This window comes from Python bivittatus, unplaced genomic scaffold, assembly GCF_059951505.1.
Source record: "Python bivittatus isolate LINGU-HERP-01145 unplaced genomic scaffold, Pbiv_v1 ctg000070_np1212, whole genome shotgun sequence".
Classification (NCBI taxonomy): domain Eukaryota; kingdom Metazoa; phylum Chordata; class Lepidosauria; order Squamata; family Pythonidae; genus Python; species Python bivittatus.
The window spans coordinates 34,721,185-34,735,214 of NW_028277034.1; the positions used below are offsets into that span (position 1 = coordinate 34,721,185).

The 14,030-nt window shown below is 37.6% G+C and overlaps 1 protein-coding gene across 1 annotated transcript in view; it reads left to right on the plus strand.

Moving 5' to 3' along the window:
• The first annotated feature begins 6,562 nt into the window (after positions 1-6,562).
• Positions 6,563-14,030, plus strand: part of LOC103052535 (N-deacetylase and N-sulfotransferase 4) — a 103,338-nt gene continuing 95,870 nt past the window's right edge. The window contains exon 1 of the mRNA XM_007433780.2: positions 6,563-7,543. Coding sequence (XP_007433842.1) covers positions 6,563-7,543 — 981 coding nt within the window. The remainder of the gene's footprint in view (positions 7,544-14,030) is intronic.

Genomic DNA, 14,030 nt, shown 5'->3' on the forward strand with positions numbered 1-14,030 from the left:
GGATGGGACCAATACCCTGAGGAGAATAATGTTTTTTTAGTTGTTGTAGAATTAGCATCTAAACTACAGCCATTTGCTAGTATCCATTAAAATGAGAACTAAGTGAACAGTGGTCCCTTGGTCTAAAAATCCTCAAACTTTTAACATGCACAGGAAGTTTATAAATAGAGTGTGGATCACATAACTTACTGAAAATAGCTAAAACAGTTTTCCATCTTGCATGTGAAAGAATGATTCCTTCCTCAACAGATGTGAAATCAATGAGACAGAGAGGCCTGTTTAAGATTCTTTTCCCAAGTACAGGTAGTCCTCACTGTCTGAACACAATTGGGGCTGGAATTTAGGTGGCTAAGTGATGCTGCCGTTAAGTGAATTATCACATGACCACGATTCTCGCTTAGCAGCAGCAGCTGGGAGTGCTGGGATTGTGAAGCGTCCCATAACTTCTGCAAGCTGGCATCCCATTCTCTGGATCCTTCAGAAACCTTCCGGTCTTCCCCAGGTCTCACAAGAATGGGACGCTGGCTTTAGGGAAGGAAGGAGAGGCGTGGCTTGTAGAAAGTATGGAACTTGTGGCTTTGGGAAGGAACGGTACAATGGGATGCCGGCTTGCAGAAGTTATGGGATGCTTCAGGAAGAAACAGGATGATAGGATGCCAGCTTTACGGAAGGAAGGAGAGGCGTGGTTTGCAGACGGTATGGGATGCATGGCTTCAGGAAGGAAAGGATGACAGGATGCCAGTTATAGGGAAGGAGGGAGAGGTGTGGCTGGGGAATGGCAAGAGGTGGTGAAGGCCAGCAGTGTGGGGTGTAAGGCAGCATTTCTCAGTGGCAGTGGTGACACTGGGGCTGAAGTCAAGGCCTGGGGGCAATGGCAGCTGGCTGAGACTTCTGATGGCATCAGGTATCTATTTCAGGCCCACCCCCAATGCTGCCACCAACAAGTGCCTCTGTGCAGGGTGGCCAAAACGGCATAGATGGGGGGGAGATAGGCAAGTGGGGGGAGTTGCAGTGCCCCTACGGTCATAAGTGTAGGCGGGATGCCAAGCACCCAAATTTTGATCACACAACCATGGGCTATATCTTTGGGCACAGGTTATAAATCCATTTTTTTCCGTGCTGATGTAATTTCAAAAGGTTGCTGAATGAATAGTCGTTAAGTGAGGACTAGTGTAAAGGAAATGTTCTTGACCTTGTGTGGCGATAAAGGGATAGTTTCATTGTGTCTCATAACAGTTTTACCTTTTCCTAGTTTGATTATGCGCCATCAAGTCCTGACAATCTGTCACTAACCTGGGCTTTCAGGTTTTCTAATGGTACCCATTGCCACTGTAACTACGTCCATACACCTTGCTGCTGGTCAACCTTTTCTTCTCTTTTCTTCCATCTTTCCCACTTCTCCAGAGAGCTGGGTCTTTGAATAATGTGTCCAAAGTAGAATAATTTGAGTCTTCCATTTGTGCCTCAAGTGACAACTCTGGGTTGACTTGCTCAATGATCCATCAGATTGTTTTCTTGGCTGTACATGACATTCTCAGGAATCTTCTCCAACACCAAAGTTCAAAAGTGTCAATGCTCTTCCTATCCTGCTTCTTCAAAGTCCAACTTTCACTCCCACAAATTGCCACATATCATGGCTTGCACAATTCTGATATTAGAAGGTATTGACACATGATATTTCAACATCTTTTCCAAGGCCTTCATGGCTCCTTTACCAAGTGGTAGACTGTAGTGTATTTCTTGTCTGCTTGTTCCTTTCCTGTTGATGATTGATCAACAGTAGTTAGGCAGAAGCTATCCACCACTTTGATACCTTCACTGCCTTTAGTGTCAATTCTAAGTCTGATTATTCTACCTGTTGTCATTAGTTTGGTCTTCTTTATATTTAATTTTGGTCCCATTTTTTCACCATTCTCCTTGACTTTTATTACTAGAGCTTGAAGATCCTATGCAGTTTTGGCTCTTAGGGTAGTGTCATCACCATAGTGCAGGTTATTGACGTTTCTTCTTCCAGTTTTAAAACCATGCTCATCTTCTTCCAACTACCCTTAATATATATTCAGCATAAAGTTTGAATAATTAAAGGGACAGCCTTGTTGCACTCCTTTGCCAACCTGGAATCCCTCTATTTTACCATGTTTTTCTCATTTTAACAAAGTTATTATGCAATGGGTAAGATTGGTTGTGGAGAACTCATTGGTTGTAGAGGTGAACCATTAAAGCAGCAGTCCCCAACCTTTTTGGGACCAGGGACCGGTTTTGTGGAAGACAATTTTTCCATGGACCAGGTGGGGGGATGGTTTCAGGATGATTCAAGCGCATTACATTTATTGTGCATTTTATTTCTACTACTACTACTACTACTACTACTACTATTATTATTATTATTATTATTATTATTATTATTATTATTTCTGTTGTTATTTTGGTGGGAAGAAACGCTGGCGGCGCTTTGCACGGGGATAGGAATCGGTTGCTGGTCCCGCCTAGATGTGAATGTCAGAACGATCCGACTCCCCTGCGACTGACAGCTGGGCTCAGTCCTAGGAAAGAAGAAATGGCAAACCACTTCTGAAAACACCTTGCCAGGAAAACTGCAGGGACTTGTCCAAGCAGTCTCCAAAGAATCTGATTGAACAGATTAAAAAAAAAAACTTGTGGGCTTACCAAAACTGTGACTGAGACAAGTGTGCAGTGTGGGTAAGAGGCACAGACAGAACTGTTCGATAAAATAATGGGCAGGCCACACGCGGAGTAAAATAAGTGTCAGATTCTGAGCGTGCAACCTAGATACCTCGCATGCGCAGTTCACCGTAGGGTTCACGCTCCTATGAGAATCTAATGCCACCGCTGATCTGACAGGAGGCGGAGCTCAGGTGGTAACATGAGTGATGGAGAGCAGCTGTTTTCGTTCGCCCTCCCACTGCTCACCTCCTGCTCTGCAGCCTGGTCCCTAACAGGCCACAGACTCGTACTGGTCTGTGGCCCAGGGGTTGGGGACCCCTGCATTAAAGGACTTCCTTAATGTCTTTTCAGCTTCACTTTCAGATAAAGGGATTTGGGGAGTTTTGATGTTTTACTGGAAGCAAGCATGTCACTTTTACTGTCTTTCTTTACAATTTGTGCTAAAATCTTTGGAGATATTACAAATAATCAGGAGCTGTGTGGCCTCTCATGCAAACAAGAGAGAAAGGAAATATATGTTGATGAAAGTGGATATAGAAAAGTAGAACAAAGAACAAATTATATATGTGTTCATAATTCAAGAGTTATGTTTTCAGACCTGTTGTCATTATTTTCAACTTTATATATCAGTTCTGTATCATAGCTTAAGGCTACCCAAAGTGAGACCATTGAAATTTCATTTATTTTAATGAGAAACACATTCATTTTATAGTTAATTCAGATTCCAGGTTGTTTTGAAATACTTTATAAACCTAGAAATCAGTCTTCTTCATTTTCATTATTTCTAAATTACATAATGAAACTTCAATCTGTCAAAGTGGAAGTTTAATCCTAAAACAGATTTCTTTTTCTTTCTTTCATAAATTAGTACAAAACTGTATGAAAGAAAGGAAAAGATAACCTATTAATGTCATGGTCTTCACCTCTTTTACAGGCCAAGAGTAAGAAATACTGTAAGTATGAAAATGCTTGTGACATCATTTATGAACAGTAAAATTATATTGATTTAGCAATGAATTCTAGTATGGGTATCTTACCTTTTGCTTTAGACTGTTGTGATCTCTTTGATTATTACATATCTATTTGTTTTATAGCCAGTCCTTCTAGATAAACAGGTGATACTCTGATACCTATTCTTGTTTGGAAAGAAGCAGGAATATATTGCCCTCTAGTGCTGAAAAAAAAATCTGCTATGAAAACCAAATGGGGTTTAATTTAAAAATTCAGGATGTTTTCCTTAACAAATATGCAAAAGATTTGTTGTTATTGTTGCTGCTGTTCCTGCAAGGACAATTGATCGGTTTATTCCGGGCAGCACATATCCCTAATGTGATTGTCAACGCCAAGACTTGCATGTGATTTGATAAACTTCAGGAGTTAAGTTGCAGTTATTTATCATTGTCACCACTGAAATGCATGCTTGTGTTTTGCTTTCTTTATTTATCTATAATTCAGTATAAACAAAGCATTTGAAACAGTAGTATTCAGTAAACAATTTATAAGGAGTTTGGAATAATCAGGCTAATGCTATTGACTGTGGACTAATTAAAAAGTTACTACCATCAGTAGAAGTGTCTATATCTATTTATGATCATATATTCTTTATTTCCTCACAAAAATAGAAAATTGGAAATGATATCTTAAATATGAACAGGATTGAGCACCCAGTGCAAAGCTGCCTCAGAAACGGTGCTCAAAGAGTGCTCAACAAAATGGTATGTCAAGTGGCAGGTAATAAGTAGTCCTGGGCCCTCTACCCTTCAAATATTTTTATTAATGACTCCTGAACAGAGTAGAGGATTAAAATGAGTAGCCTAAATGTCCCCTTCCAAATCTACAGTTCTACAGTTGAGTATGTAAAATAGTTTGAAAATAGTAGAATACAAATAGTAACATTTTGACTCTTGTTAGTAAGCAATCATGTTTATCCATTTAAATAACAATATATTTGAAGCAATTAAAATATTCTATTTATAATTTTATGTTGTAAAATAGTTAGAATTACTTCAATCCATACCCTATAGAACTGGAGACTAGGATATAGTGCTTTTTCACAAGATATTCTGAAAATCAGCATTAGTTAATGAAGGCATGAGAACAGAGGTTAAGGAATGACACTAATACCACAGGAACTAAGTCCAAGCTTCTGATATTTGATAACAATAAGCCAAGCATGATTAGGTTTAATCACCAAAGCTAAAGAGAATACTATGGAGAAAGTTATTCCTATAGCCTGAGTATGAATCACATATGAAGGTGATATGAAAGTTTTCTGTAATGGTTAAGGTGCTGGTCTAGAAATCAGGAGATTGTGAGTTCTAGGCCTGCCTTAGGCATGAAAACTGACTAGATGACTTTGAGTCACTCTCTCTCAGACCAACACAACTCATAGGGTGGCGGTTGTGAGGAAAATAGGAGGCAGGAGTAGTAGGTCTGTTTGCCACCTTATGTTGACCAAGGTGGATAAAAATATAATAATAATAATAATATTCATATAATAATAATATTCATATAGCACTATCTGACTACAAATCACACAAATACATAAATGCTTACCACTTAACTTCTGCAGTTCTTTTTTATTCCAGTTCTCATTCAATATGATGCTATTTTGCTTTAAAACTATTTCAGAGAAATTCTGTTATGTAGAGTGGGGTAGTTTTGCATTGATTTAATTATGAGCTGGCCAAGGATGTAAGTGTGAATGTTCCTATTTCATTGTAGAAATTCTTTTTTGATGGTCTGCAGCCTCTTTAGCTTCCCACACTTCAATTACATCTAAGGAAAAGTCTCATGGGCAACTCCTCCCTTGGGGTTTTCTAGTAGTTGTCCTACTGACCCTGCCAAGAGAGCATCTCACCCTAGGGAAATAATTGGGGAATTTCTCCTTCTCTTTTAAAAAAAAAAAATCTGTCACTCAATTTCTCTGCCAACAAACTGAATGGGGTATTTCAACAGGCCATTTGTGAGAAGTTGTTTATAGCATTTTCTGATGTACAAGAACATAGGTCACATGGTATAAGTAATTTCACAATTCTCTAACCTGATGCATTCCAGGTGAATTGGAAATAATCTCCTGTAACTCCAGCAGAGCTAATGGCTGATTAAATTTGATTAGTCTGGCCAGTAGATTCAGAAATGGCAGCATAAGAGAAGTTGAAGGACCAGTTGTAAACCAAAATGAGAATTGTCTTGTTGCCTGGGTCTTGATAAAATGAATTTCTGAGACCTGGAAATATAAATTAATATACAAATAAAAATCCTTACCAGCTGTTGCTGCTTTCTAGTGTGTCTCATAGAATATGAGAATTATCAATAATTGTGCTTTTATGTAGCATGATAGATATATGCTTGAAGTAAATAATAAATGATTTGGATAACAATTGTAAATGACAAGCATGTTCTTCACACATACATTTTACCAAGAAAACATCCCATTGTCATTTTCTCTCTTGGAATTAATAAAAGTGTTCATACATGGGATTTCTTTTTCTTCTAATAGAAGTTAGTAGCTTATTTAATTAACACATTTTAATTGCTGTATGGATTTTCTTAACCTACTCTAATTTCTCACTTTGTTGCAGATAATGCTAAGTGTCTCCTCCATTGATTATTGGCAACTGGCGCATTCAGAGAACACTGCTTTCAATATAGATTTCCATCCCTTTGGACTTCCAGTACTTGGAATTTCATAGTCTTCGCCTTTTCCCCAATAAATGCATTGCAATGGTCACATGAATATTTGGAGAGTGGTATTAGTACCATCTTGTGGTCTATTTATGATGGCACTTTAAAAGGAAGAAGCCAATTGTCAGAAGTTTTGGGGAGGATTAAACAAAAGGAATACATTGCTGCAAAAAACCAAAACAAAACAAAGATGAATTTGATCATGAAACTTCGTAGGAATTTCCAAACACTTGTAATTCTGTTAGCCACCTTCTGTTTAGTGAGCATAGTCATTTCTGCTTATTATTTGTATACAGGTCACAAGCAAGAAATTGCCCTCACTGATGCCACAGGAGAAATAGAGTGTGAGGATCTTAAACTTTTGCCCTACAGAACAATAGAACTTAAAACAGTGAAGCCAATCAATCCAACTAGGACTGATGCTACAGTGTTGCTCTTTGTTGAAAGCCAATACTCTCAACTTGGACAAGACATCATTGCCATCCTGGAGTCTAGTCGGTTTCAGTATCATATGGTGATTGCATCTGGGAAAGGGGATATTCCACCCCTGGCTGATAATGGCAAAGGGAAATACATCCTTGTAGTATATGAAAATATTTTGAAATACACATCCATGGATTCATGGAACAGAGAGCTCCTGGAAAAATACTGTGTGGAATACAGTGTTAGTATAATTGGTTTTCATAAAGCCAATGAGAATAGCTTGTCAAGTACTAAGCTCAAAGGATTCCCATTACATCTTTACAATAATATAGCTTTGCAGGATTGCTTAGTAAACCCCCAGTCCCCTCTACTACATATAACCAAAGCCCCAAGGGTTAAGAAAGGCCCATTACCTGGTGATGACTGGACTGTTTTCCAATATAACCACTCTACTTATCAACCAGTGCTTTTAACAGAATTTCAGGCTTCCAAACCATTCCCAGCATCACTTCCAAAGCTTAATCTCTATGCTACAGTGATTCAGGACCTGGGACTTCATGATGGAATTCAAAGAGTCCTTTTTGGAAACAACTTGAACTTTTGGCTGCACAAACTCATTTTTATAGATGCCATCTCCTTCTTGACAGGGAAAAGACTTACATTGTCCTTGGAAAGATACATTCTTGTTGACATCGATGACATTTTTGTTGGAAAAGAAGGAACAAGGATGAATGTAAAAGATGTGAAGGTAAGATGAGAATTAATGAGATCTCTTCTCTGACAAATTTGTAACAAAGCATCAGAGTCCTAGAAGACCTCTCAATTCTGTGTCCTTAATTCATCCACAAACTTCCTCCTTACAAGTATTTAAAGAATGGAAGCCAGGTTTTTAAATTATTATTTGATTGCCTTTAAAAAAAAATCCCAGTTTTTTAGGGTTTCATCTCCCCCATTTATGCTCAGAACTTTCTTTTAAGGGATCCTAGACTGAATTATTTTGATTAGCCTGAAATTATCCACCATGTTTCATGATGTGTTGAAACCTGATCTCATCAGTACAGTGTGGTCCACTCTACCATATTGGCTCTCTATTGTTACTGTACTTCTTGCATTCATAGTTAAGCTAACTGGTTTATTTGTACTCAGGTACCTGGTTTCCTAAGATAATTGAGACAGATGGATTTGATAAAACAATCTATTATGTCTCTTGATCTTCAACATTTTAGCATTAAGCCACCATCAGATTGGTGAACTTTGAGTGAACTCTGGATTTCATAGGCCTCAGTAGATCTATTGGTTATAGAAGAAACAGTTAACTAACTGACCTTATAGCATTAGAGTCACTAGAGTTTGCCTTGTGCTAAGTTCTAATTATTAAAATGAAATAAAATTATTTCGGATACTATCTTCAGGGATACCAGAAAAGAAACCGAGAAAGACTTAGATATCATTTGAAGATTAAAAATTAACAAGTAGCACAAGCAGGATGTGCAATTAAATCCTCCTTTGGAATTATCTAAATATGAGCAAATATCTAGTGAATTATCATTATTAATTTAACTACATCAACTATTTTTCCAATTCAGGATGAACACTTTTTATGGGAAACATTTCCATTGAAAATACTTAGATTATACTCTAAAATATCATTAAAAATTGCTTTCCTATCTATGTGTGTAATTTATGTATGCAACCTGGCTTCTTCCTGTTTATCATTTGATTTATTTTGTATCTTGACCAGGACAACAGCTGGGAAACATACATTTCAAAGTTCAGTTGTTTTTTCATGAAACCAAACATTAATACTAATAAAAATCATAGGATTGTATATTAAACAGTCCATTGTTGAATAATCAATGTATGCTTTGGGATGTGTAAAACATGGCTCTGGGTACTTTCATGTAAGGATTATGTTCTAGTTCAGAACATGATTGCATGATATTTTCACAGCAGTCTTCTGTCCCTTGGTCTTGGTTATTCTTTTGGACAAACTGGATCCCATGGATTTCTGACTTAAATATGATACTCATACAAATTCAGATAGCATTGTTTTCAGAGAGATATTAGTTTAGTTGCTATCAGAATGTATACATGGTTAACCTTCCCCTGAGCTCAAAGCAGAGAGATACAGATAATACATTACATCATGCTCCCATGTGCAGGGTTTTACATGACTTCCACTATTATCCCCCTTTTGGAGAGTGGGGAAATTTCTCTATTTTTACACAGTATAAATAGTATGGTATTACTCTGACCACCAGAAAACAGCCACTATGTGAGTATTTCATCTTATTTGGTTTCTATATAGTAGTGCTTTCCTTTGGAGATTCTGCTAAATCTCTTTCTAAACAGGAAGTAAATTAAATAGAATCATACAAACTCAGAGAATCTAAAGGATCAAAGCCTCCTTCAGGAACTTGCAAACTTTTTATAAACTGACATTAGGCAAGTGATTAGATTGGGGAATTTGTGATAGTCATTTCCATTATAATACTCTCTCTGAAGGCCTATTTTCCTAGCATCTTTGTGGCCTTAGAAATGACAGGCAAAAATCTATCATCTGCTTTCCTACTTTAAGTCAGATTAAAAAACTTCAGAGTATTTTAACTATAGTTTTTAGCTATTGGTTGCTATTTTGAATTTTGAGTGATACTATATTTTAATACACTTTAGTATTGTAGTCTTAAACAATTTAAGGTAAAAATAGGGAGGAGGAAATGTGCACACGCGCGTGCACACACACACACACACACACACACGTGTCATGGAGAAGCTTTTAGTTGTATGCAGTATTATATCACACATCTTATTCATTTTGCCATAACGCTAGACTTGTAGTTTGACTGTAAATATGTTTATTAGTTAGTCTTAGTAAGATGTTATAAAAGTATCTAGGAATCACCCAAGTGGGGCCAACAGTTGCACCGTAAAGAAGTGCATAATCCCTGTTCTGTTAAACCAAGGCTTTATCTGGACTGTAGGAGGATACAACTGGAAGTGAAAAGCCCAATAAGTCAAATCAGAGTGAATTTCCCTCCTCAACAATGGGGTAAACCTATCCAGTAGAGTAAGGTGAACCAGGGACACTCATTCTTGCTCCCTTATTGTTTAATTTCTATATTATCTTCTGGAAGATATTATTATTTGCATATTCTTATTCTATTTTAATTAATATTTATTGTTTTATTGTGAACCACCCAGAGTCACTTCTTCATGAGATGGGCAGTATCTAAATTTGAAAAATAAATAAATAAATAAATAAATAAATATTAATGTTATTGTTGCAGTCCTTGCTAAGCCAGAGCTCCATCATCTAAATCTTGCCAATCAACCTATTTCCATTCTTCTTTATGCAGATGATGTGGCCATACTATCTGTAACTCAGGTCAGCCTTTGTAGACACCGAGTTGCATTACCAATTCACTGCTTTTGAAATTAACTTTAATTAAGGTTTTTGTCTTCTCTAGAAAGCATTTTAAGTCCTCTGTTAGATGGAATATTAATAAAAGACCAGTTGACCAGCTGAAGACTTTAAGTATCTAGGTATACATGTCCAAATTTCCACCTGCTAGAATAATCAATTGAGCAACTATAAGTCTATAAGAGACTCAAAAGCCTCCAACATGATCCTTAAATATGTGTACCATCAGGGCAATAACTACATTGCTGCTGCAATTAAATTATACAAAGCCAAAGTTTTGGACTTGCTGTTATATTGTGATCAGCTCTGCCTATAAGGATCCTTGTACTCTGGAAGCTGTTCAGTCTCAATTTCTAAAATATATACTCCATGCTACTTGCCCAACCTCAAATGCCCTTACTCAGAGTTTAGCTGATCTCTCTTGGGGCCTCCTAAGAATTTGCCCTCACAGATTTTGGCTGGGATTGGATTTATTTTTTATATTTAAAAAGTGACTGAGATATTACTGAAACATTGCTTCTACTAATGGGTTTGGCTGTTTCGTTCTTCTAGTTACACACAGCTATAAGTATATAGAGGACTGGCTGAGCCCACAGGGTAAGGCTGGAGATCAGACATGTTTTTAGTGAGAAGTCCTCTTCTGAGTCTTAGCCCTAGCTCCTGCTTTAGAATTCTAGTTTGGTAGTCCCTGCTGCCACCCTTGTCTTCCAGGCGGTGCCTCACTGGGTATCTACCCACTAATTCCAGTGTATATGAGAGGACTCTTGCAATCTGTATTACCTTTCAAGTAATTAAAAGGACAGATGCAAATTATTTCAAATTCCTGGCTATGTAATATAGTGACACATTGTTAGAGCACTTCTTCTCTCTTGGGAGATAAACCAATCTCACAAGCGATAAACAAAATCAAGCTTTATTTTTAAAAATGTAAAAAATGAACCATTGCTTTTGAAGTATAAATATTAAATTTTATTTATTTAGTTATGTGGCCACCCGTTTGGCAAGTAATTCTGGGTGGCTGACAAAGCCCTGAAAAATACATCCATCAAAAAACCACATATAAAAAGACATAATGTCAGGATCACTTATTTATAAAATACACTAACATCCTGGCCCAGTCTCAAGGAAAATGCCAAGTCTTCAGGGCCTTTGTAAATATCAACAGAGTTGTGGCCGTCCAAAGGCAAATATTCAAGCTATAGAAATTACAGTGCTGCCCAAATCAGAGGAAAAAAAGCTGGTAACTTATTGAACAAAAGAAAAATCTCCAAAGAAAATACAGCGCTCTGGGTAAATCACAAGAGGCCTTTGCTACAAATGAAGCAAGTGCTATCTGTCTAAAATGTTAAAGATTACAAAGCAAGAGTACAAAATATTAGTGATCCCAAAAATATTCTAGAAGAGGGGGGGAATGTACCTTTCTGTATTTGTCTTTAGCGTGCACAAATGCAGGAGTTACACAAAGTTCCTTAATTTGAATACAGATAAATAAAGAATGTTTAGATGTTAGCACAACACAGAAACAGAAATAAAGAACATACAATTTCCTAGTTAAATGTTTTACCTATTTGTACGTAATGCAACATCCTGAAGTAAAATGATCCACTCCTGAACTTTAATTAAAAGGTATGGGGAAATAATAAAGCCCACTTTTTCCTAGCCTTGATTTCCCAGTATGTTTTAAAATGGCCAGAGTTTTTCAGCATCCAACAGGGGGAAGGCTTGGATAATCCCAATGAATGGGATTTATCCCCAAATGTAGCCATAAGGATTCGCTACTGTTCTAATACTGTTACTAGTATATTGTCTCTGACTTCCTAATCACAAAGGCATAGGGCAGATTCATCGATTGTACTAACCCACAATGACCTATGTTTTGATTTTGGCTTAGTGTAATCTGTGAACTACTGTCATTGTAAACCATAACTTTTTTGTAAATCTTATGTGGAAATTTTACCAATTGTTTTGTGGAAATCTTGCTAATTGTTGTTTTAGCTGCAGCAAATCTAGATTTAGACTGACGCATGAATCTAGTTGTTGTCATTGATAAATGCAATGATTGATAAGTAGTTGATTAATATCATTAATTATATTGATTATCCCTGACCTATATGATTGTACAGAAGAAAGCAATTGTGAGGAATAAGAATTGCAGCCCCTAATATAACACAACACAAACTGATCCTGCATTTGAAGCCCTGATTTCCCCATCAACCTCTCAGCAAGATCCCCTTTTTTTGTAAAATCACTTTAAACAAAAGCCTGCTGTCAAAATATTCCACCAGTAGTGGCGGTGGGCCTCTAAGGAGTGATTTCCACTCTCCCTCCTAGGGTTTTCAATAGCAAAATGTTCAACCTCTAATTATGAACAGCTGAGAACAATTTTACTATTCGCCTTAGAAAAACAATAACATTGTAGATATATAGGCAGTATTGCATAGTACAATTCTTGAGGTTGGATACATCATCCCCATCCACCAAATTGTATAATAGTGCAGAAGAGAAGATGGCTCACCTGGTACCCCACTTCCCATATCTATTCTACCATTAGGTACAAATAAGGGTTAAAGCTGGAATAATCAAAGGTCATTCCCTTTGGGACTTTCCATACTAATTACCCACAGTATTATGTCCAGGGGCTCTGAAAAGTTCCACGCCTCTTGCTGTCTAGATATAGATGATGTAGATGTTATTATTAAGTCTTCTGCCCTTTTATCTATTGCTTGTTTATTATTTATTAACAAGATTCATAAGGTGACCCAGCTCAACAGCATGACTCTGGGTAGTGTACAGCATAAAAAACAAACAATAAACAACAACCCTCTATCATCTCCTAGGCTACCAAGCAACATAACAAAACAACCAAAATTGATCACTCAGCTGGTCCCTAATGCTTGGGGGGATTACCAGTTGTTCATGTTTCTTTCTCTTTTCTTGCTTTTGCTTGCCTTTTGTCCCGTTTTGCTAGTTAAGTGTTATTGATGTTTAATGAATAAACACCTATCTATCTATCTATCTATCTATCTATCTATCTATCTATCTATCAGGTATTGGGATTGACTGGGAGCATGCTGGGTGTAGACTAAACTGCAAATCACCCATAATAATGTTCCAGCATTTGTAGCCTATGAAGAGGCTTGCTGAGAGCTTGCAGTCCATACGCAGCAGGCTCAACTGTCTCCTTAAAAGTGTAGCATACCTAAAAAGCACATACATACTTAAACATACACACTCCCCTCACTGCCCTTGGCAAAATGCTCACTGCAAAAGCCTCTGGTAGCAATTTATGTGCTTGTCTGACCCGTTCTTCTGGGTCAGGACTCCAGCCGCCGCCTTCTCCTCCTCCAGCTGATTTATTAATAGTCTTCATAGCTGGGGAAACTGACCGTATCTCTCCACTGTGGCTGAGGTTGCCAACCCATTTCCTGATTCCTTTGCACCTCACAAACTGACCTTATTGTCTTCATAGGCCCAGGGAATGGAATCCCAGCTGGGAAAATGCTGCAGGAAGAAAGCCTTATGCTTCCTCCCCTTTTACTTCTTATTCAGTCATGGGCAGTCTTCCTCTTTGCCTTAGTATAAGTTATTATCTTTCATCCATTTTATCTCCTTGGGCTGCCCATCCTCTTTCTTGCAGGCTAAAGTTCTGTTCCCTTCTCTTGTTCTCACTGTACGTGTGCACCCGCAGCTCCCAAGCTTTTCATTCCTTCCCTAACTCTGAGTTTTCATGCTTCCCTTTCTACTCTTTGGGACAGGGCACTTGCCTTCTACCGATGTCCAGTTTTGATTTCCTTCCTGACTCCAAGGTGTGTAT